Source organism: Balaenoptera musculus, chromosome 3 (assembly GCF_009873245.2).
Source record: "Balaenoptera musculus isolate JJ_BM4_2016_0621 chromosome 3, mBalMus1.pri.v3, whole genome shotgun sequence".
NCBI classification, from domain to species: domain Eukaryota; kingdom Metazoa; phylum Chordata; class Mammalia; order Artiodactyla; family Balaenopteridae; genus Balaenoptera; species Balaenoptera musculus.
In genome coordinates this window covers 90729934-90754117 of record NC_045787.1, presented here as the reverse complement: position 1 = coordinate 90754117, position 24184 = coordinate 90729934, and the positions used below count along the sequence as shown (strand labels likewise).

Here is a 24184-nt window from a genome sequence, read left to right as displayed (position 1 = left end):
TTAAAAATGATCCAGAATGTATAAAACTAAAAGCACAACCACTTTTGCACAGGCAAATGCAAAGAAAACAGTAAAGGTAAATTTATGTCAAACTATAATTCTGGATAAAAGACATCAAACATAATGAAAAGAAGGTGAACATCAGTTATGACTTTCTTTAAACATCAAATGATAGAGCATCAAGTGTATGAAACCAAATTACAAACACAAAGGGATACTGACAAAAACCATGGAACCAGTGACACTGTCAGTCTTTGACAGATGACTTCGTCTATACAAAACAAAAGGAGAGTTATTATTTAAAACCACAACTTCCTTCCAGAAAGGGTGGCTCTTGTTAAGGTAAAATTCTCAAAAGGTCCTTTTCTTTAGCTGAGGACCTTGGTGGGTTTGGGATCTGTAAAGCCAAGCCTGGAGTTTGAGTGGGAGGAGGATTAGAGAAAATCTCATAGGTGTGCTTAAGAGAGGCAAGAACTTGGGGTTCTTGGGGTACCCAGGAATGGGGGGGGGGTTGAGGAACAGAGACAGGAAGACAAAAGGAAAGAGAAGGCAGAAAAAATGGTAAGAAGTCAAGGTCCTATGAAAACCCTGGTGATGTAGCAGGTAATGATTTTAGAAACAGAGACATACACTATTTCAGTTGAAATCTAAGTTCTCTGCAAAATCTCTGTTCCAGTAGTAACGGATTCACTTGTTTTTAATTTTCAGAATCTTGTTTTAACAATTGCAGTTATCTTCACCATCACATTATTAATAATTATTTGAATTCACTTAGATATAAGTGTTCACCACTGTTTCCCCTATATAGCATAGAGGAAACACTTTCTTCAAATCTTTATGTTACTATAATTTGGCTTGGCTGGAGTATGTCCTTAAATAGTTTTGTTTTGTTTGTTTGTTTTTTCCCAGAAAAGCTAAGTTGGAAATATACTTTCTAAATCCTTGCTTGTTTAAAATTGTTTTTCTTTTGCCCTCACACAAAGGATAATTTGGGTCACAACTTCAGTCACAGTTCATTTTCTTCAAAACTCTTAACTTCTAATGTTTACTGTGTCTAAGAAATTCAACAGTCAGTCTGAGTTCTTTTCTCCTATAGATAACTTTTATTTCCTACCTTGGTGTTTTTAGAGTTTTGTTTTTATCCTTGAAATAAAGCAGTTTTACTAGTGTAAGTCCATGTGTGTGTTTGTTTTCACAGCCCTATCTTTTAGTACTGAGTCTTTTCAATCTTGAGTCTTCAGCTCAGTAAATGTTCTCATGTTATGTCTTTTCAAACCAACCAGATCTACCAAAAGTGCTCTCCATCAGACACCAGCCAGAATCTTGGTGGTGCCTAAGTGGGGAGACCATACTGTCAGGAGTTCCTGGTGTCCAGCAGTTGCACTCTATTCCTCTAGAAGTGGAAGAACACCTGTCCTCCACTTTGGTATTTGGTATAACACTTCCCCGTAAGAGTACCAAAGCAGTACTGCTTGTGTTCAAATGCCTTAAAGGATTTGTAATGAAACAGGTTCACTAAAAGTAATTTTACTTACAGTCTACCCTCCTACACCAAGATATATCAATAGATATGAATCCAACAGAGGCTGGAGATGGAATGTAGACAAATCTTACTCATAAACACCACGTTGTGCTCTGGAATTCCCCCCGTGACAGTTATCCTAGGGCAAATTCTCAGACTCCTGTAGAAACTGGTTTGGTTTGGTCATTGCATGAAGCTCTTTTTACAGGAATCTTGTGCACTTCAGAAAGAAGTAAGACATTTATATACATCAGCACCAAACTAATCCACCAAACTAAGACACTAGTACAAGGAAGACTGAGAGACAGGAACTGAGGGGATGGAGAAAAATCAGGGGCTTCCAGTCAGACCAGCTGGGTATTTATGCTCAGCCATCATTAGCGTTGAATGGCGAAAATTACCCAGCCTCGCGGAGACTCAAGCCTTTGGGCAGATTTTTGTTTTGTTTATTTTGTTTTTTCATTTTTAGAAGAAAATACCTATTTTACCTTGTCCGGTTTTCTGAATAAACGGCCGCTACGAAAATAGGAATAAAGTTGTGTTTAAAGAATGGGATGCTCAAACAGTGCTTTGCAATTAACCTAAGGTATGTAAAAATACAGTGAATTTTAGGGTAAAGGTTTTGAAAAGTGTATAGTCAAATCTCTAACATTACACAGCACACTGAAATACACTGCCAAGTAATTTTGCTAGTTCCATTTTTGCCAAGTTGAAAGCAAGCTGCAGGGCCCAGGAGCGGTTAAAGATTAAACATAAAGGGTATTTTCTTGCCTACTCTAACTTGCTCGGAACTCACAGATCACCCGTGGTGTGGAGCCCTACTCTAAGGACGAGAGAAGTTAGCACCATCCAAACGCAATGTGAAATTGGTCAAGAAAGCGCGTAAACGCTTAAGCCAATCTTACTGACAGAGCAAGCGCCCCAAGGGCTGGTTTTGGCGAGATCTTGAGAAGCGAAGGAATTAGTAGCGTTCGTGGACCCCCTCGCGAGAGGTTTCGACGCCACGTCAGAAACTAGAGATCCTGACGCCGAGCGACAGGTGCTGGAACAAACCGACGGTGAAAAGCGGCGGACGCATAGGCGCTTCGGTGGGTAGGACTTCCGCCGGAAATGGGGTTGTCTGGGAAATCTCCGAGCTGAATTGAGGCCGGGTTTTTCCCTGCAGGTTTGGCCTGGGGGCTGGGTGAAGATGGCTTGTGCCGCTGCGCGGTCCCCGGCCGACCAGGACAGGTGAGTCCGGAGAGAGGACGGGGCTTGCGGCGAGCCCGCGGGTGTTGCGCAGCCTTCCCCAGCCCTGAGGAAGGCTCGCCGGGGGAGCTCAGCCCCAGCCCCGGGCTCCGGGCCTGTCCTCCGGCGTCCGTTCCTCCCTGAGGCCGGCTGCGCCAGGGCTGTTCGCAGGTCCCTAGATCCCACTTAACCTAGCTCAGTGTTTACCTGTACGTGAGACAGAGGACTTTGGGTGCTACGTGGACATGACGTTAAGTAATCACAGTGTGAAAAATCTGTTCTTTCAGTTGTTGGTATGTTCGGAAAGGCTCGTTTGAGTTCTTTCAAGCCTTTAATACCTCTGACTCCGTAGTTCCTATATGAGAGAGCAGGCCCCGCCCTCAGAAGCTTTTGACAGGCACCTGCATCTAACTGAACAGTTACGGCGCTGCTTCCTTCCTTCCTTCCTCCCTCCCTCCCTCCCTCTAGCAAGTGATGTTTTTTTTCCATCTAAGATAGTAAGTTAAAGTTCGCTTTTTAAGTAGAGGGGAGGCAGTTTAAAGAAAAAAAGTTAAGCACATAATAGTATAGGTGTACCGGCAATCCTGATGATGATGATGATGATGAAAGAAAGAATGAATGAATTTTTGGAAATATTTCTCTAGTGATACCAGCTGGGCTTTTCCTGTGGCAGGTTCATTTGTATCTATCCTGCTTATTTAAATAACAAGAAGACCATAGCGGAGGGGCGGCGAATCCCCGTAAGTAAGGTAAGCGGGCTGTTACTTCTGTCTTTGAGGGCCTGGGGAGGTTGTATTGTCAGGGCCACAAAGGCTTCTTTTACTTTACTCCATTGTTTGGGGCATGAGGAGAACGGCAGCCAACAATTGGGGTGCTTTCGTTAATAATGGTGATGCAGGAGGGCACTGATTCATAACTGAAAGAATTTTTTAAGTGGTTCTTCATGAGCCTGTGTTTGAAGGAAGTTGGGGGTGGAGCGTTGTAGGGTTTGCACGTTTTTGTTTTTTTAAACTTAAGGTTATGACACTCTTTCCCTTAATAAAGGAAACCAAAATTATGGCATTGTACAATACGATATGCAGAATGCAGCTGAGTTTTTAAACAAGACTTGCAGAAAATTCAGATATGTTGAGTTTTACAGTTTTATGTCCGTTATCATCGTCATCGTCTTCTTTTTGAGAGGGGTAAAGTTACTTTAAAATTAATACTTTTTAAAAGTAGGTGTTTATAGTTTTAAAAGAGATGATTTCTCCCTTGTGCTGTTTCAGTAGAAAAACCCGAGTTCTTAGTTGGCCTGGTGGCTTAAGTTTAGAAAGTGCCTAGTGCCAAGTGAAGGGGGTCTTTGTAGCTTTTCATTTTCAAAATTAATGTTATAGTCTATTTTTTTTAAAGATTAATTTACATTTTGTAATCTGATGATGGATTTAAGGAACTTGGCCTGAAGCAATACATTATTTTTGTGTTATTTAATATCTCTCATTTTACTGCTTAAGTGTGTAGAGGAAAGTCTACTTTGCTGCTACAGGGTAAAAGAGAAGACGCCAAAGCACTGATTCAGAGTAATGCCTAACATCAAGCCACATTGACAGAGGCCTCTGGAAGCAAGCTCTCAGGATAATTTGGAGAATGATTGAATTGTTTTTAGCTTTATTGATTTATAGCATACATACGTAAACATACGTAAATCTTGTGTTTATTTTGATTAAATTTCATAAAATGAGTACGCATGGGTAACCAGGCACCCAGATTTTAAAAAGAACACGTTACCAGCACTCAGGAAGATTCCTTTATGTCCCTTCCCAGTCTCTGTTCCCTCCACATACACTCACTACAAAGGATGACCCCTGCCCTGACTTCCGATACCATAGATTACTGTTGCTTGTTTCTTATTTTGTTTCAGTGGCATTACACGCTATGTACTTTTATGTCTGTCTGATTTCAATGAACATGAAGCTTATGACGTTTCAGCTTACGAGTGCTTATACCCTGCACTTGTGAGTGTAGTTTGTTGAATCTCATTGCTCTGTTGTAGGGTTTCCCGACAGCAGCACCACCGGCGTTTTGAGCCAGATGATTCATGGTTGCAGAGGCTGTGCTGTGCTGTGCTGTGGGGGGTTTAGCGGCATCCTTGGCTTCTACCCACCGGAAGCCAGTGCCCTACCCCACCCTAGTTGTGATGATCAAAAATGTCTCCTAGCATTGCTGAATGTCAGGGGGCAAAATTACCTTGCTGAAAGCCACTGCTCTGTAGTACTGCATTGTGTGTATATACCACAGTCCAGCCTACTATTGATGGATAGTTGGGTTGTTTCTAGTTTGGGGCTATTAAAAATAGTGCTACTGTGAACATTCTTGAGATGTCTATTTTGTATTTTTCCCCAATACATACCTATAGCAGTGGAATTGCATGGCCATAAAAAATGCATATATTTAACTTTAGTAGATGCTGCCAAACAGTTTTCTAAAGTGGTTGCATCTGTATTATGTAGACTTCTTGAAAAAAAGACCCTTGTGGCAAAGACAGTTCCTAGCATATATTTATTTAATAGACAGATGTGTCCATCAAAATGTACCATTAATGACTACAGAATTCTGAGGGCTTCTGGAGGAGCCAGAAAGGGTACTTGGTGATAAGAACAAACACTGCTCCTCATTAAGCAGTGGAATCTCCATTACCCATACTAAGCTTTGTCTATCCTGAATACTGTTGTTATACCTTATAATTTGCTGAGTATGGAAACCAAAGAGTAAATACAGACAGACAGAAAGAAAGAAAGGAGGGAGGGAGGAAATGGTTGCATCTGTAATAGTTGTTTAACCAGTATTAACCCTGTGAAGTTTATGTTCTCTTGGAAGGGAGGTGGATACACAAGTATGAATCAGTGTGAGTCCCAGGAATTTAAAAATTACAATTGAAACAACTGTACCTAGTTAAAAAAAAAAAAGAAACCTAGGATTTTGGTATGTGTTTTGATCATAGTATTTGAAATGATTTATACAACAATGTAGCAATATCCACTTAAAGCTGAGCTATTTAGTGTTTTTGTTTTTAACTTTTCAGGCTGTTGAAAATCCTACAGCTACAGAGATCCAAGATGTATGCTCAGCAGTTGGACTTAATGTATTTCTTGAGGTATGATATGGTTCTTTGTTCACTATTTTCCATACTCATCTCATTGACATAATAACTTTCTTAAAGCCTGTTTTTATTTATTTCTTTATGTTAGAAAAATAAAATGTACTCTAGAGAATGGAATCGTGATCTTCAGTACAGGGGCAGAGTCCGGGTGCAGCTCAAACAGGAAGATGGCAGCCTCTGTCTTGTACAGTTCCCATCACGTAAGCTTTTTTTAATGAATGAATTAAGTTTGGGATAGGTTACTCCTCTACACTGCCAAAAATGTTCTAAAACTGACCTTTTGACAGGTCAAAAACATAATTTGCATTCTATAGATTAATTTAGAAAAAGGGCTACTGCTGATGCAGAGAGGTAAACAATGCTTTTAACTTCTTTTAAGTTAAGGACCTTTGAGAATGTGATGAAACCTACTAATCATTTCTCCAAAAAAAAAAAAAATTGTTGCATGAACATTTTATAAACCTCTGGAAGTCCCATCATTGTTCCCAGGTTAAGAATGTGAAATTATTAAATGGTCATACATTACTGCTATTTCAGATCCTAGAGACCCTTGAGGTCTGTTATTCATTTCTATCAGTAAATTTAAGAAGCCATATTGAGGGCTTCCCTGGTGGCGCAGTGGTTAAGAACCTGCCTGCCAATGCAGGGGACATGGGTTCGAGCCCTGGTCCGGGAAGATCCCACATGCCGTGGAGCAGCTAAGCCCGTGCACCACAACTACTGAGCCTGTGCTCCACAGCCCGTGAGCTACAACTACTGAGCCCACGTGCCACAACTACTGAAGCCCGCGTGCCTAGAGCCCGTGCTCCGCAACAAGAGAAGCCACCGCAATGAGACGCCCACGCACCGCAACAAAGAGTAGCTCCCGCTAACTGCAACTAGAGAAAGCCCGCGCACAGTAACTAAGACCCAACGCTGCCAAAAAATAAATAAAATAAATAAATTTATTAAATAAAAAAATAAAAAGCCATATTGAGGGAATTCCCTGGCGGTCCAGTGGTTAGGACTCTGTGCTCTCACTGCCAGGGGCCCGGGGTTCAATCCCCAGTCAGGGAACTAAGATCGCACAAGCTGCGCGGGGTGGCCAAAATAAATAAATAATTTTAAAAATTAAAAATAAAAAGCCATATTGAGTGAAAAACACAAGAGATATGCATAGTGTGGTGCCACTTAGGTATACATTTAAATATAAAATATTACTGTTTATTGATTGATGTATATGCAGTATTGTTTATTGACATATATATAAACACTTTTGAAATGGACTGGAAGAAAACACCAAGTCTCAAGGTACTAGTTAACCTAATGGCGAGTAGGGGGTGAGGAGTGTGGTCAGGGGTGTGATGGTCAGAGTAGATTGTAGCATTAGTTCTAGTGTTTTATTTCTTAAAAAACAACGAGAACCAAACAAAACATACTTCAGTATTCCAATATATTAACTCGGTGTATTGGGAAGATGAGTATTTATTTACATGTAATTCTTTACTTTTCTGAATTTTTTATTTGTAAAAAATATGTTCTAGGTTTTTTAAATGGAGCTGTTAATTTTTTTCTTGACACAATAACCCCAAAGTGACAACTGAATTGTTTTTAATTGAATTAAAATAACTGGTTATTATTCTAACATAATTATTTGGTTATTAGTATCTACCAAAACCTGTCAGGATTGGTAGATATTTCTAGAAACTTAAGGGTCTGACTCGGGAATGACAGGTAGTATATTCAGTGTATTTTTTCTTTTCTTTGGCATCTTCCTACACTACTTCTTACAAGTCAAAAGACAAAAAAACCAAAACAAAAACCATCAACCTTTTGCTTTGACTAGTTAATAACATAGAAGTAAAAATTACAGTTGAAAAGATGTTGCTTCCTGTTTCCAGTAAGAAAATAGTAAGAAAGTAAAAAGAACAAAGCTGAGCAGCGGGGTGTGTTGAAAGCAGCTACTGGAGCTAGAGGAGGTGGTTGGTGCCCAGAGCAGGGGTGCATGTATGCATAGATCATTTGGACATGTAAGTAACATATTTTGTAGCTTAATGACATGGGTTTTTGTTGTAAGACTGAGAGGGCTTGTGCTTCCTAGCTTAAGTTACAATGATATCCTGACTGTTTCCAGCTTGTTATGTTTAGATATATTTTCCTTTGATCTTCAAGTCAATTCCTAGGACCAAGATCAAAATTTTTATTTTGTTCATTTAAATATTTCAGCATTGTTCTTAATACGTTTTCTCCAGGAAAGGTCCCCACTTGAGCAAATCATTGTCTTCATGGTCATTTGATTTTTTCTTTTTAAATTCTTATTTTCTTGATGTGGTGATGATTTCTTAAACTTTATGATTTTCAAGTTAGCAACCTTTTATGTCTTATTTCTCAGATTATACACTAAGCCTAACTTCTTGTTCCTAGGTAAGTCAGTAATGTTGTATGCTGCAGAAATGATACCTAAACTGAAAACAAGGACTCAAAAAACAGGAGGTGGTGACCAAAGTCTTCAGCAAGGAGAGGGAAGTAAAAAAGGGAAAGGAAAGAAGAAGAAGTGACCTGGTATGAGAATCAAGGATGTGGTACTACTGTAAGAGACATGAATGGAGGTTTCTCATTTGTATCTGAGAGAAACAGAAGCTTTCTGTTTGCATCATTTAACTGAACTATGAACATTTGTGCCTCCCAGCTTCAGCATCAGAGTTGACAATGAAATAAATTTACATAAGAAGTATGCATCCAGCTCTTAGGCAGTATAAAAGAAATTTTTTCTTTTTGCCTTTTAATGCAGAATTTTTGTGAAAGAAAGAATCATATTTTTAAATGGACAGTGGACTCTACCATAAGTTACTTGAAATCCTATATCTGTTTGTCCTCTGTGTAAACGTGTTTCAGATAAATGAGTTTAATGAGATTTGAAGTACACATTTTGTTCATCTTTTAAGTTAATGAAATAAAATTTCAAACTGACTTTTGTAGCTTTTGCTTACGAACTAATTAATGCCAGTAGAGGAGATAAAGAGGATAAAACGGGGAGTGGAAGCGTAGTGTGAGCCTAAAACCAGAAGAAAGTGGTTAAATCCTTTTGGAGGTCTATGAACAGGCAGTCTGTAGATCATATTCTTTTTTTTTTTTTTACTTGGAGTATAGTTGCTTTACACTACTGTGTCAGTTTCTGCTGCACAGCAAAGTGAATCAGCCGTACATATACATATATCCCCTCATTTTTGGATTTCCTTCCCATTTAGGTCTCCACAGAGCACCAAGTAGAGTTCCCTGTGCTATACAGTAGGTTCTCATTAGTTATCTGTTTTACACATAGTAGTGTATATATGTCAGTCCCAATCTCCCAGTTCATCCCACCCCCCCGTTCCCTCATGGTATCCCTATGTTTGATCTCTATGTCTGTGTCTCTCTTTCTGCTTTGCATATAAGATCATCTATACCATTTTTCTAGATTCCACATATATGCATTAATATATGATATTTGTTTTTCTCTTTCTGACTTCACTCTGTGGATATATTCTTCTACTCAATTATTGTAATTGAATTGTTTAATCAATTACTAGTTTGTTGGCATGTGGAAAGTCCTGGAGTTTAAGCTTTAGATTTGCTTATTGTGTAGACTTAAGAATATTATTTTAATTGGAGTTCTAAAATTACCTATGCTTTAGCACCTTGACATAAACAGTTTTTCAAGAAACTAAATTGGATTGGTGATTCTGACTTTATTCCAAAGCACTGTTCTAAAAGTGGTGATTTTGTATAAAATTTAAGAGACTCCTTATCCAGCCATATGTTTTTGTCTACTGATCATCTCTTGGGGAACTGCCTTCCCTGACTCCATATGCTTCTGGAAGGGCAGTTAATTACAGGACTGCATCCTGACCACAGGATATGATCCAAGCCAGGCCAGTGGATTATTTCTCACGAATTTTAAATCTGGAGTAGAAACACAAGTACAGATGGTGATGGGAATTGTTTACAAATTTGAGCTATCCTGATTCCTGTCTTCCTGAGGCCTGGTATAGCTCTTCTGTGAATCTTATGAGCTCCCTTATGTCCTTCTTTAAATCCCCATTTCTTTAAGTTTTCATTGCTTGATATCAAACAATTCCAAGTGATTACAGAATAAACGAAGCCAGACTTTCAGAGCTTTAAAAGGGGTTACACATCCAGGCTGTATGAGATGATCCATTGGTATGCAGGAAGAAGTATTAGAATTGCTACTTAGGTTTTTTTCTCTCTAATGACTTCTGTTGTTAATACGTTTTATAGTGAACATAATAGTACAGCAGTTTATATATCAGACTTACAAATAAATACAGGGGTGCAAAACATGATTCAGAGAAGCCCTCTTTGGGGAAGTGTATCACTTAGGAATGTGTTTGGCTGTGTAACAAAACAATGAGGGACTTAAGCAGGAATTAAATTTTTTCAAATAACATGAAACCCAAAGGTTATTATAGGTGTTGGTTAGGTTGCTCAGTGATGCCCTCATACCTTTCTACTCCACTATCCATGGCATGTTTCTAATAACATCCTTACAGTTGTCGCAAGCTTGTAAAAGGGCTGATACCAGACCCGACATTGTATCAGAGTTCCACATCTGTCCCCCCCTTAAAAGGAAAGCCAAAGATTTCTCAAAATCCCTCCTGGCCAACTTTCACTTAAGTTTCATTGTCGAGAACTCTGGCACAAAGTGAAATACAGCGTTTCAGTCCTGATAGTAGACGCAGCCAAGGAAGTGAGTAGTTGAGAGTGGATACTGGGGCAGTCAACTTAAAAGATTTCTTACAGAAAGATGACTAGAATCTAAAATTCTTTTAGTTATGGGGCAATAGGATTGTCAGAAAAGGTTTCACAACTATTGCTGTAACATATTGCTGTTTCTTCATCTTGCTGCAATCAGTGAATAATTAACTTTGCTTCTTTCCCAATCAAGTGAAAAATAGACTCTTTTATAATGAGCAAAATTGAGCATTTATTCATATGTTGAAATGTCATTTGTATTTATTTCAGTGAATTATGTTCACATCCTTTGCCTTTTTTTTTAAGGACTTTATTGTTATCAATATTATACTTGTACATAATTTAAAGAGCCAGCCAGTTTTAATAGTTTCAATTTTAGGCATTAACTTCCATCTGTAGAAGAGGATGATTTCGTTTTCCTTCCTTTACCCCCAACACATGCATGCATCTTTCCCATCTTCCCTCCTACCACTGTATTTTATAATTTTAATCACTATTCAAAGTTTACATTATTATCCTGTATTCCATTCATAGCTGAACCACGTAGTACTTTTGCTGTTCAAAATTACGGTCAGGGATCCAGCAGCACTGGGCTCCCCTGGGAGCTTGTGAAAAATGCAGAATCTCTGGCCCAAGCCCAGAACTGGAATGCATTTAGGAAGATCCCCAGCTGATCTCCAGAAACACTCTTGAGTATGCTATGGTTATTTTTTATTTCTTTGGGGCTAATTTTTTTTCTTTTATTTGCTCAGTTTTCTGAATATTTGTCACTAACTCAGCCATAAACTATCAGTTGTCAAAACGTCCTTACAAATAGATTGTTCACATCAGATAGTTTATTTTTTTTGTTTTTTATTAATTTATTTTATTTTTATTTTTGGCTGCGTTGGGTCTTCGTTGCTGCACACGAGCTTTCTCTAGTTGCTGCGAGCAGGGGCTACTCTTCGTTGTGGTGAGCAGGCTTCTCATTGCAGTGGCTTCTCTTGTTTTGGAGCATGGGCTCTAGGTGCACGGGCTCAGTAGTTGTGGCATGCAGGCTCAGTAGTTGTGGCTCATGGGCTCTAGAGTGCAGGCTCAGTAGTTGTGGTGCATGGGCTTAGCTGCTCCGTGGCATGTGGGATCTTCCCAGACCAGGGCTCGAACCCGTGTCCCCTGCATTGGCAGGCGGATTCTTAACCACTGCACCACCAGGGAAGCCCAAGTAGTTCATTAATTTCATCTTTTTAAAGAAGTCTCTTCTGGAGCCTTTCACCTGGCTCTAATCTCTACTAGTTACCCTTTCCACCCAGTGCACAGCTTCACTCAGGGCTCTCTCTTAACCATCATTCAGAGTGTGACTCACTTCACTACTTTGCTGTTTTTGGATATCCTGTATTTCTGCATGTTATGTATTCTTTCTTGAGTTACTTCTTTGTTTTGTGTAGCCCATCTTCAGGATCTTCCTGGGAAAAATGTAAGGGAGGTAAATGTTCTTAGACTTTGCATATCTGAAAGTGTCATCATTCTACCCTCACACTGTTTGGCTGGGTATAGAACTAGAATTGGAAATCATTTTATTTCAGAAGTCTAAGGGCATTGCTTCATGGTCTTCTGTTGTAGCCATTCTAGTTCATGATCTATCGTGACTCACATTTTTCTTACTGAAACTCAGATCTCAGTATTCTTAAATATCACAATAGTGTGCTTTGTGTGGGTCTCCTTTTGTCTATTGTACTGGGTACCTAATGGACCCTTTCAATATGGAGACTTGTGTTCTTCAGTTCTGGGAGATTTTCTTGAAAATTTCATTGATGATTTTTCTCCCCTTTCTGATCTTGGAATTGCTTTTTTTAAAAAATTAGACCAACAGCTTTATTGAAAGATGAGAACAGAGCCCCTCTTCCCCCAGGGTCCTTGTGGCATCGACCTCAGGCTCTGAGCATCCAGGCATCCTATAGCCGGAGAGCTGATCTTGGAATTCCTTATTTGAATATTGGACCTGCTGGGCAAGTCCTAAAATTTTCTTATCTTTTTTTCTTCTTATTTCCATTTCTTTGTCTTTATGTTCTGTTTCCTAGAATTTCTCAGCTTTATCTTCCAACCCTTCTATTGAACTTTTCATTTTTCTTGTTATTTTCAACTTCTGTAAGCTCTTTTGTCATCTAAATGTTTCCTTTTTCTAGCATTCTATTCTTATTTCATGGATGTAATTTCTTATTTCTTAGAGGGTATGGTTTATATCCTTTTACTTCCAAGTCACTTTTTTAAAAAATTGTTTTTATTTAGATCCCTGTCATGTTTTAAGTGGTTTTCCTTAATTTTTTTTTTAAGAGTGAAAGACCAAAAAAGTTGATTGGAAGTTCTGAGCACATAAGAAGGGCTTGCAGGCTGTGAGTTTCACTAAAGGGATATCTGGCTGAGACATTTTAGGGGAAACTTCCAAGATCAGAGGTGTTTTCTCTTAGGCTGATGTGCTTCCCCAGAGAGAAGTCTAAGAAGCTTCCAGGAGGATAAAGATCTGGGAGCCTAGTGGGAGAAGGCAGGGTGGGGCTAATGGGTCTCAGCATTTAGTCGCTCAATCCTGTTTTTAATGCAGCTTCCCTCCCTTAACTCTGCCCGTGTCACCTACTCCAAAGATCTTCTTACTATCTTCAGACGATAAACCTCCAGTATTTACTTGGATATGAATAGTTCTTCCCTAAACCCTCTTTTTTTTTTAGTTTCCTCCCAACATTAAGATGCTCTTTGCAGTTATTTTGATATTGAGGGTAACTATAATGAAATTTCTGTACCCAAAGAGAGACTAGGTGGGGTAGGCAGAATGGGCCGCTCTCCCTACCACTTGCCACCCGCACAAAAACAAAAACAAAAACAAAACAAAACCACCTGTGAGTATGTTACTTTACATGGCAAAAGGCTTTGCATATGAGATTAAGGATCTTGAGCTGGAGAGAGTATCCTGGATTATCCAGGTGGGCCCAATGTAATCACAAAGTTGCTTATAAAAGGGAAGCAGAAGTCAGAGTACCAGGTAGCCACAAACCGAGGAATGCAGGCAGCACGTAGAAGCTGAAAGCAGCAAGGAAATGGATTCTCCCCTACAGTCTCCAGAGGTAATGCAGCCCTGCCAACCTCTTGGATGTCTGACCTTCAGAACTGTAAGCTAATACATCTGTGTTGTTTTAAGCCACTGAATTTGCGGTAATATGTTACAGCAACAATAGGAAACTAACACACCAGGTGAACTAATGAACTAAGACAAACTCTCCAGACCTTGGGATTCTTGACCTTACTAGTAGTCTCTACCAGTAGTTCTTGTTGGCAAAAAATTAATCAGTCGATCTAAGAAAGAACGGGAAAATTTTATTCAAGCCAAATTTGAGGATTGAGCATCCTCAAACCTGGGAAGAGCATCTCAGAAAGCTCTGAGAATTGTCCTGCCCATTAGAAGTCAAGACACAATTTATATATGGTTTTTTTTGAGACAGAGGGCTGTATGATAGATGATGTGTTTGTACTTGACAGTTTTCATAATCCAGATCTAAGTGTCATCGTGGTGGGTCACGTGAACCTTTACAAGCTCAAGAAGGCCTGTTATCTTTCAAGGAGTTGTCTTGTTGATGCTAGGAGAATGTTGCTATTTATGGTTGAGCAGGTATTCCTGCTGATGGGGGGAGCTTTGGTCAATGCATAATGTGGGTACACAATGCACACTGGGGGGAGAGGGGAGACCAAAGGACAGAGAAGAATTTTTATGTTTAAATTTTTCTTGTCTTGCCATAAATACGAATTTTATTTCACATTCTCAACCCTGGCTGCATATTTGAATCACCTGAAGAGTTTTAAAATACTGGCACCTGGGTGTATAGTAGATTAATGTTAGAATTTCTGGTAGTGGAGGCAGATACCAGTATTTTTTGAAAGCTGCTCAGATGATTGTAATGCACAGCCCAGGCCTGAAAACCTCTGTATACTAAGTGTAACCCAGTGGTTTTGTGTCAAATTGTGATTCCTGGATCATTAGCATCACCTCGGATCTTGTTGGAAATGCAGATTTTTCAGCCCCACCACAGACTTCCTGAATCAGAAACTTTGGGGATGAGGCCAGCAATCTGTTTTACCAATTCCCGCTCCTGCAACCCCGGCCAAGAAATCCTGATGCACACAAGTTTGAGAACCACTGATTTGACCAAATAACCTCTTTATTGCTCTTAATTCTCTGAGGTGTGTGTTTACAAAGACACTTTATAAGCTAATATTGTAGTAAGCAGCCAGAAAAACTTTTAAATAAGGTCATTCTCAAATATATTTACTTTCTCCTGCTATATTATATAGAACTGTAATATTTGATGGCTAAGGATGTGAATTGTATCTATTACTCAAAACACCATGATTCTAGACATACAGACATGGTAATAAGCAAATGTAGGAGATGAAGCTGACCAAAGTACGCCCTCCAGAAGTAGGTATTTTTAATAAAATCCCAAATTCTTTTCTTGGTCTCTTAAAGTACAGAGTGATTTGGAGGCACATATGTGTTTACTACATCAAAATATACTTACATGCAATAACACCACCAACTAGTAGTTGTATGTGACTGTGTGTAATACATTATGCCAGTAGAAAGCAGTACAGCTGACAGCTATCACAGTCAACTATCCAGTGATAACTTTGCAAACAAACGGCTCTCCAGGGCTGCAGTTTTGCAACTGGATATTCAATCAACCGCAGATCGTGTAGTACTGTAGTATGTATTTATTGAAAAAAATCCGTATGTAAATGGACCCGTGCAGTTCAAACCTGTGTTATTTCAAAGGTCAAGAGTAGTTTAGGTTTCCTCTACATCTAATGCTAATTACTGGTAGAAACTCTTTTTTTGGTTGATATGTTTTTAGGGAAAGTCTTTCCTCTGACAGGTAGTTACCACCGGGGGAAAATTACAGGCCAGGTGAGGAATGGGGGTCAATAAACAGCAGTGTTTAAGGTTCACTTATCTGTATTTACTTAAGATTTTGCTTAAATTATTCTAGATTTCTTTTAAGCCCCATCAAATAAAATGAACTAAAACAGCTCAATGAGATAACGGAATTTTATTTACATCCATTTTCATTTACTATATCACATCTTCAGGATAGGTGGTAACTTATTTAAAGGCTATGCTCATGTTCTTCAGGCTGCAGGTACAAGACTCCCCAGAGTAGCAGTAATTGTCAATCAGAAGCTCTTAAGTAGGAGAAGAATTGTCGTAGGAATTCTTTGCCTTTACATATCCCCGAAATAGTGTTCATGTATAAACAAATGCTTGTCTTATAGCTAGACACAGGCTCGATTAGTTTTTCAAATACTCTAGCCATGGCAGTATCTTATTTGGGAAAACTAAACTGAGACAGAATTGCTCAACTCATAAGTTCTCCTGTCATTAATATGTACACGTTGACTGCCAAAAAGAGTAACTAAAATTTCTTACAGAATGCACTGTAGGATAAAGCTATAGGGATTAAAAAAAAAAAATTGCATTCAGAATTTTCTTAGTAGTTTTAAAACTGGTATTAGCCTGTAAGTAGATATGAGCAATAGTAACTTGTATGCTCCACCCTGCCTGATACTTTGTATACTAAAAGTTACATATTTTGTATACTAACAATCTGATTATATATTCTGATTAGCTAGAAGTTGCTAATTTTCATTCTTCTGCCACCAAGAAAAGCATAGTTTATTTACAGGGAAAGGGATTTAAATACTCCTAGAGGTACTTTTTTAAATCTTTAACCTAAGGCTTGATTTTCTTCCAATAACAACTAATTCTGTTTGCTTTCTAAAAGGTTTTTATTTTTTAAGGTATGGTTAATAAGATGCCTAATCATCACATTCCCCCCCCCAAAAATATTATTATAATATTGGGTGTGATATTATCCATATTATTATAATATTAGGGTGATATTATGCCCTATTTTTGATATCTTTGATATTTCATGAGAAATGATTTCATGAGACATCATTATGATTTTACCTAATTGTTATCTAAAAGGGACGTAATCACCTTTATTTGCTTTAAGAAATATTTTACAGGCCTGGATATTTAATTTGAGTTTTGTTAGGCTCTTGTTTTGGTCAGTTTAGTCTAATTCAGAAGCATCCTAGCAGTATGGTTGGTGCAAAGCTCAGATTCTGTAGTACAGACAAGTTGTCAAGGTCCCTATAAGCTATGTGGCTAATCAAGCTAGTGACATTAATTTTAACTTTGTGTTCTGTACTTAAACTATGAGGTTGTATGCAGTTTATCAAAATAACGCATAAAGGTGAAGGCGTGTAAATGGACTACAAATGATTCTGATTTGTAAACTAGGGAAGCGTCTGGTGTTTGACCATAAAGGCCAGGGAAAGAAGGTGAAGGCCGTTTGTCTTAACCACTGCCAACTGGATTATGGGTTATATCACACTTCCTTTCTTCTCCGAGAATTGCTCTTAGAGCCTGGTGTCATCATTAGCATGTAGTTGCTAATGATAAAAACAAGAATGTACATGTAATCAGAAGTGGGCAAGCCTCCGGAGGTTCCTTAACTGCTTTTAAAAAGACTGGAAAAGAAACAAGACTAAACCAACATATTATTCAGCTATGAAGGTGAAACCAGGGATGGTTTCCACTATAGCATGTTAAAAACAGACAGATTGAAAGCTCATCAGCCAATTTTTAAAGAGCTACAAGACAATATTAGTAGTTCTACAGAACTGGGAGCTGTGATGTGTGTGTGTGTACATTTCCCCATTTATCACTCAACTGACTGCTGTACAAAGCTGTTTTTGTATTCAGCTGCTACAATGTTAGGAAAACCACCAGGCCAACCTCCAGTTCAGCCTCATTTATCACTTAACTGTTCATATGAAACATTACTCGTGTGTATTGCTTTTCTGAAGTATTATTCAGATCACACCAGCACAGTGGAACCTTCAGCCTTCGGCAGGAGCTCCCCATGAGCATTATGCCCAGACAGTAACACTTCCCTATGCGTGTGTATGCACAAATACATCAAAAACATTGAATACAAAATTGTACTTTACATGAAGTAGACCGTTATAGAGTATCCTAAAAGTACAGAGAAAATGCATGCAGAGAGAGCCCACTGAAGTACAAAGCCTGTAGGATATATAATTTTAAGTTTATATTTCCTGCAGGATGGTGACGTTATGTCTTTTCCTACCCAGAGGCAAAATGTACTTTCCAAAAACTTGGACACTGCCCATTACATTAAATTTAAATGCTCCCTGTGTATACAGACAGTAAAAGTAAGCAAAAAAACTTACACATTCCTTTTTTTAATATATCAAAAATGTTTCCAAGGCAACATTATTAAAATGATTATACCACAGTTCCTAATATAACATCAAGCTCTAAAAGGAAGGTACAGAGAGGGCAGAAAGGTTTCATCCAGTCAGTGATTTAGGTGCTCTTCTTTTCCTCACCCAGTAAATTCACAGCAGCTTTCTTGGCTGTTAGGAGGAAAGAAAATTACATCAGAGCTACTTGCAATGCGGTTCTGTGCCTAATGTAGCTACTAGATTAACAACTTGAATGACTCATGCTCAGATGAGAACATACCGAGGTTCGTGGGCAGGGCTAGGAGAGTTTCCCGGAAATGGACAAGAGACCTCTTCAAGGGCAAATCCTGAGTACCTGAGCAGAGTTACTGAAGGTCGTCTGGCCTAGCCCCCTTGTAGTGACTGTCACCTAAGCCATTGCCCTCTGTCCTTTAAGTATCACAAGAAGTAGAGATTCCTTGAGCGTATAGTGTCCCCTGTACATTCAAGAAATTCTCCTTTGTGTCTGGGCGCTCACCTGTACAATTTCACTATGTCTCAATCTGATGACAACAGGGTCGGCTGTCTATGCCTTAGTGACAAAAATCAGAGAAAATCATCATTCCCCGAATCAAGAAATGACGGAATACTTATATGCATGTTTATGTTCTATCGTTGTGCCACCATTTCCTTGTATGATGGGAAGAGTTTGCTGTAAGTCTTCAAGTTCGTGGCACAAAGCTACATTCATCAGGAAAATATTCTTACATCTGTGGGAGATTAAGCCCCACCTACCCTGCCTAATTACCAAGTGGCTTGGAATGTGCTGTAAGAACGAGTGTGATATGTGTGATGGGGCAGCGGGGAGTGTTCTGGAAGCCTCCAGGCCTCCTGAGATTCCACAAACTGCAGCTGTTCTTGATGGAGCCCCAAGGGGAATGCCAGCCAAGGAGACCCTCCTTGTTCACCAGCTGCCTGACAGCTGCTCTCCCTTCACTCAATTAAAATTGCTGAACAAAGTTTACACAGAAACTGCAGCTTCTCTCTTAACTAGCCTTTTGCAAAAATGTCCTTTTTGGAGAATCCAGAAACTCGGAGAAAAGTCTAAAATGTGTCAGCACCTAAATTCCTCTTAACTTATTTTCATTCTCACACCTCTGTTTAGGAATGTATCAAAGTAAAATCGGATCAAAGTAAAATCGGATTTCAGAGTACTGAGATCTGAGAGAATCAAAGACTAAGAAATGTGGGCAAACTAGACAGAAATGACATCATCAGAGGTTGCTGGTTAGGCTAAGAGCAAGGAGGAACAGTTAAGAAATCTCTTAACTGGAGTTAAGGAACTGTTCCTTAAAAGGAACTGGCGATCCCAACGTGGGAGGATGTGAAGAAACTGTAAAAAACATTCTGAAGGAGACTGGAGCCATGTGCCCAGGAGCAAGCGTCGGGAGAGAACGGCCTGTGATGCGGGGGAGGGGAGAGCACACCACTGCTGGGACACACAGCTGCTGGGGGACCGTCTGGGGGATCTTCCTTCCCCAGGGGCCAGGTCACCTCTTGTCTCCCACTTTCTCATTATTGTAGAACTTTTTTTTTTTTTTTAATTCTCTAATTCTATGCCCATTCTCCACTTTTTAAAACCCTTACTGTGCCCTCTGGAATTTAAGTCCCATCATTAGCGAGATCTCCTCTGTCCTCATCCATTTCTCTGAATGTGTCCTTTACCTCCTTGTTGCTTTTACAGAAACCTGGCTGTCCCCTAAGGACACTGCTTTCTCAAGTGTCGGCTGTTTTTACCTTCCATGACCCTGGTACTACTGGGTCTGGAGGTCCAGAAAGCGTCCTTTGTTCTTCAGGGCCATGTTCAGAATCTCATGTCATCAGATTATCTTTCCCACTTGCCCTTCTTTTTCCAGTCTGCTGACCCTTGGGCTGTGCTGCCTCATTTCTTTAAGATTTTACCTCCAAACTTAATATCACTCTCTAGCACTACTCTTACTTTAATTATCAGTGATTACGATATTCTTCCAGTATCCTGGCCTCTTGGTTCCTCCCCTCCAATAACCTTGACATTCCACCCTACCTGCTCCAGCCTACCTCACGTCCTCACTGTCACAACCAGTAATGGCTGCCCCTCTCTGGTCTCAGTGCCGAGCGTCCCACTCCACCATCACCTCCTATCTTTGCAGCCCGCTCCCTCTATTTTCCTGACTCCGAGTTCTTCTTCCCCCACCACCTGGTTGTATAGTCCATCGATTCTATCGCCCCTTTCACTGTCCCTCACTTCCCTTTTGTCCTCACTTCCCTCCTCTGCCATCGAACATGAACCACTCATTAGATCCCCCTTCAGAGCTCCTACTTAACCAAGTCAACCCGGACGCAGCTCTCCATCTATCCCACAGCTGCACCCACGCAGCTGGAAATGTGGCTGGAAAAGAAGACACAAGCAGACTACGCGGCCTCACTGTAAGTTCAGGAACACAAACCTCCAGTGAGCCTCTAATGCCCCCTGGCGATCACACGACACTGACCCAGTCCATCCACTCTCCCGTCTTAGAGCGGCCAGCACACTACAGTCACACTCACTGGTCACCGTGTCACCTCTGGCTGCGTGTTGCGTGAAGCAACAATGGCAGGGTTGAGTAGATGCCACAGAGACCTGACGGCCGGCAAAAGCTGAAGTATTTATTATCTGACCCGTTACGGAAAAAGCTTGCTGACCCTCGTCCTAAGTAACTATTTCATACCATCTTCCCTTTCTATCACCTCCTTCCCCACCCTCTCTCAGTTGACCTTCTTTCTTCTTAGTTTCCTGAGGAATTTGAAGTGATGAGAAAATCACTTCTGTAAGCTCTCACCATCACATACGCTCAGCTACCAGCATCTTCACCCATCAACACCGATTCCCCTCCTATAATTCTAAACTGTTCCCGCTCCTACGACCGATCCCTCTATTTGTACTCTAGACACTGTCTCCTCTGGTCTATTCCAGGACAGAGCTCCAGCAATTCACCTCCTCACTCCTATCATTTTTTTGCTCTCTACTGGATCATTCCTATTAATTTTCAAATGTACTTTGTTTCTTCTACCTTAAGAAAAAGAAATAAACATCCTCAGGACCCTAGTACCTTCCTCCAGTTACAGCCCCATTCTTCTACTCCTCTCTGCGGGAAACTTCTCAAAAGACTCATCTACGTTCTCTCATGCCCTTCCTCCCATAAAATCCATTCTGATCAGGATTTTGCTCTCGCCACCCCACAAACTCTGTTTTGTCAAGACCACTAGCGCCTTCCTCACTGCTAAATCCAAGAGTCAGTTTTCAGCCCTTATCCTCCTTGACCCATCTGCACCATGTGGCCACGGACCCCTCCCTCCTCTTTGAAACAGTGTCTTCACTTGGCCCCAAGGATACCACAGTCTCGAGTTTTCTTGCTTGCTCAACTGGCCAGTCCTTATCAGTCTGCTTTTTTGGTTGCTTCTCATTTCTTCAATCTCTAAATATTGGTGGCCACAGGGCCCAGGCCTCAGACTTCCTCTTTTCTAACTACACTCACTCCCTTGTGATCTCATCCAGTCTCATGCTTATTATACTGTCCATATGTGGGTAACACCCCCACCAAATTTCTATCCCTAGCCCTGCCCTGTCTCCTGAACTCTCAACATCCATATCCACCTGGCTGTGCCGACTTCTCCATGTACCCAGGAGACACAAAGGTATGTCCAGAACTAAATTCCTTATTTTCCCCTCTACACCTGTTAACACCCAGTCTTCCCCAGCTCAGTGGCAATCCTATCCTTCCATGTGTTCAGGCTGAAAACGCTTGGCCTCGTCCTTGACTCCTCTCTCGTACTCCATGCCTGATCCATAAGCAAATCCTACTGGTTCTAACTCCAGAACATATCGAGGATCTGACTTCTCACCTCCTACTGCTACCACTACAAACAAGTCAAGCCACCACCACCATCTTCAGCCAGATCACCGCAATAACCTTTTTTTTTTTTTTTTTATAAATTTATTTATTTTATTTTATTATTTATTTTTGGCTGCGTTGGGTCTTCGTTGCTAAGTGCAGGCTTTCTCTAGTTGTGGCGAGCAGGGGCTACTCTTTGTTGCGGTGCGCGGGCTTCTCATTGCAGTGGCTTCTCTTGTTGCGGAGCACAGGCTCTAGGCGTGCGGGCTTCAGTAGTTGCAGCACGCTCAGTAGTTGTGGCTCACAGGCTCTAGAGTGCAGGCTCAGTAGTTGTGGCACACGGGCTTAGTTGCTCCGCGGCATGTGGGATCTTCCTGGACCAGGGCTCGAACCCATGTCCCCTGCATTGGCAGGCGGATTCTTAACCACTGCACTACCAGGGAAGCCCCGCAATAACCTTTTAACTGGTCTCCTGATTTCCTTCTTGTCCCCCTTCAGTCTATTCCTAACACAGTGGCCAGCATAAGCCTGTTCCAACAGAGGACGAATCATGTTGCTCCTTTGCTCACAGTTCTCCAGTGGCACCCCATCTCACGCCCATCTCACGCCCATCTCACGCCCATCTCTCTCACGCAGAATAAAAGCCAAAGCCCTTACAACAGCCTGGAGGGCATTATATGATCTGTCCTCTTCCAGCTCCACTCCCCAACCTCTCTAACCTTGTCTCCTTCAACTCTCCCTCTGGATCGCCCCCCACCGATCCTACTCTGCCCGCTCCCGGCTTTTGCACATGCCATTTCTTCTATCTGGAGCTTTCTTCCCCATGGTTCCTACCCTTAACACTTTCAACTTTGACTCAGTAGAGCCTTCTTTGTGAGGATTTGCTACATCACTCTATTTAAAATTGTAACCTTCCCTTCAGCCCCTGGCACTCCCTATATTTCTATCTGCTTAGTTTTTCTCTGTATCATCTGCTAAGTATGCCATATAACTTGCTTTTCAATGGTATTGTCTCTCTCTCTCTCTCTCAACAAGATTGTAACCTTCATGAGTTCACTATGGTCCATTGGTCTGTCTGGTTCCCTGGTTCATGCCCAGTGCTATGAACATGCTTGGCACATATTAAGCACCTCAACAAATAAGTATTTGAATGAAAGGATCAGGAGAGCTGAGAGAGAGGGCATTCTCTTGGCCCTCTAACAAAAGCAGTGTGAACAGCATATTAAGCAGTTCAACCTGAAATGAAGTAAAGAGACTGCACTTGTGTATAAATACAGATGACTCTCTGAAATCTCTACCCACCAAAGGAAAGTCATTTTTCCTAATGTGCTGACAGAATGATGTGTTTTATGTGACATGGTAGAAGAATGTCGGGAAAAGTAAAGGCAACAGGCAAAGTCTTGGGAAAGAGATCCCAGACTAGCCCTGGCACACGGCTGAGGGAAGGTTATAGGACACGAAGTGAGGAAGCTTGTTATGTGGGCTCAGTATATCCCATGTCCTCTCACACGCTGAATCAGCTGTCCCCGAGCCATACCTTCTTTAGAGATGGCATCTGCAGTCTCTTTGGCTTTGTCCTTCAAGTCATTCACCACGTTGTCCACCTGCGACTCGTGCTTCAGGAAGAAAGGACGGATGATGCGCGTGTAGAGCAGGTCCGCTCCGTTGGCCGGGCTGGGAGCCATGCACCACAACAGGAAGCCGCACTGCACAGAGGAGAGGCAGCATGGTGACAGAGGGCAGCGGCATCTGACGACACACGCTGCCACCACTACTCTGGGGATGGCACTGCCTCTGCTATTTGCCCCAACAGCATTTCCAGTGTTTCCTGCAGGATACAGGTGCGCTTTTCTTAGATGGAAAAAACATGACAAATAATGACCTAGTAAGGAAAAGCTGAGACTGACAAAAGAAAGGCAAAACACACCAAGTCCAGCAGCTTAACTTCCTTCCTAACTTGGACCACTTTTTAGTTGAGAGTTACAAGAGACTTTTATTAATTATAACTCTTAATCAATTAAAAAAATAGTATTTATCTGCGTGTGTAAACCCTGTCCACGTAGGTATCTATGAGGCTTGTTCTCAACAGGCTTACCTCAGTAAGTTTGTCACCTTTATTCATCCTGTTATAGAAAAAAATACCCTGGCCATTCTTGAATTCTTCCCTTAGTGGGATCTCAGTTTTGGGTAGATCTTAGCCTTCAAGGAATCTTTACAGTCAGCTGTTCATCATCTTTCACCTTGAACGTAGATATTATTCTTAACTCTTCCTTTATGGCTCTACTTTGCTATTGAGATGAAAAATTGATAAGAGTTCTACCCTAAACACTTACACAACAAGAACTGTCACACTATGTTTACTTTGAAAAAACCTTTACT

The 24184-nt window shown here is 40.7% G+C and overlaps 2 protein-coding genes and 1 long non-coding RNA gene across 4 annotated transcripts in view; 1 reads left to right on the top strand and 2 right to left on the bottom strand.

The window, feature by feature from the left end:
- Positions 1–2526: 2526 nt before the first annotated feature.
- SRP19 (signal recognition particle 19) lies at positions 2527–8837 on the top strand. 2 transcript variants are annotated; one of them, XM_036849059.1, is made up of 5 exons: positions 2527–2752; positions 3423–3498; positions 5811–5882; positions 5977–6088; positions 8292–8837. In XM_036849059.1, the coding sequence occupies exons 1-5, from the start codon at positions 2712–2714 to the stop codon at positions 8423–8425; spliced, it is 435 nt and encodes a 144-aa protein (XP_036704954.1). In that variant the 5' UTR covers positions 2527–2711; the 3' UTR covers positions 8426–8837. The 2 variants fall into 2 exon arrangements, with proteins under 2 accessions (XP_036704954.1, XP_036704955.1); XM_036849060.1 differs by lacking the exon at positions 3423–3498 and having other exon boundaries at positions 2626–2752; positions 8292–8346.
- Positions 8838–15669: 6832 nt separating this feature from the next.
- Positions 15670–24184, bottom strand: part of REEP5 (receptor accessory protein 5) — a 43286-nt gene continuing 34771 nt past the window's right edge. The window contains exons 4-5 of the mRNA XM_036846487.1: positions 23343–23511; positions 15670–18086 (exon numbers count right to left, since the gene is read on the bottom strand). Coding sequence (XP_036702382.1) covers positions 18037–18086; positions 23343–23511 — 219 coding nt within the window. The 3' untranslated portion in view covers positions 15670–18036. The remainder of the gene's footprint in view (positions 18087–23342; positions 23512–24184) is intronic.
- Positions 19482–22394, bottom strand: LOC118892190. The gene is made up of 2 exons (XR_005019253.1): positions 22263–22394; positions 19482–21883 (listed from the first exon to the last, which is right to left on the bottom strand). It is a non-coding gene; the product is annotated as an uncharacterized LOC118892190 (long non-coding RNA).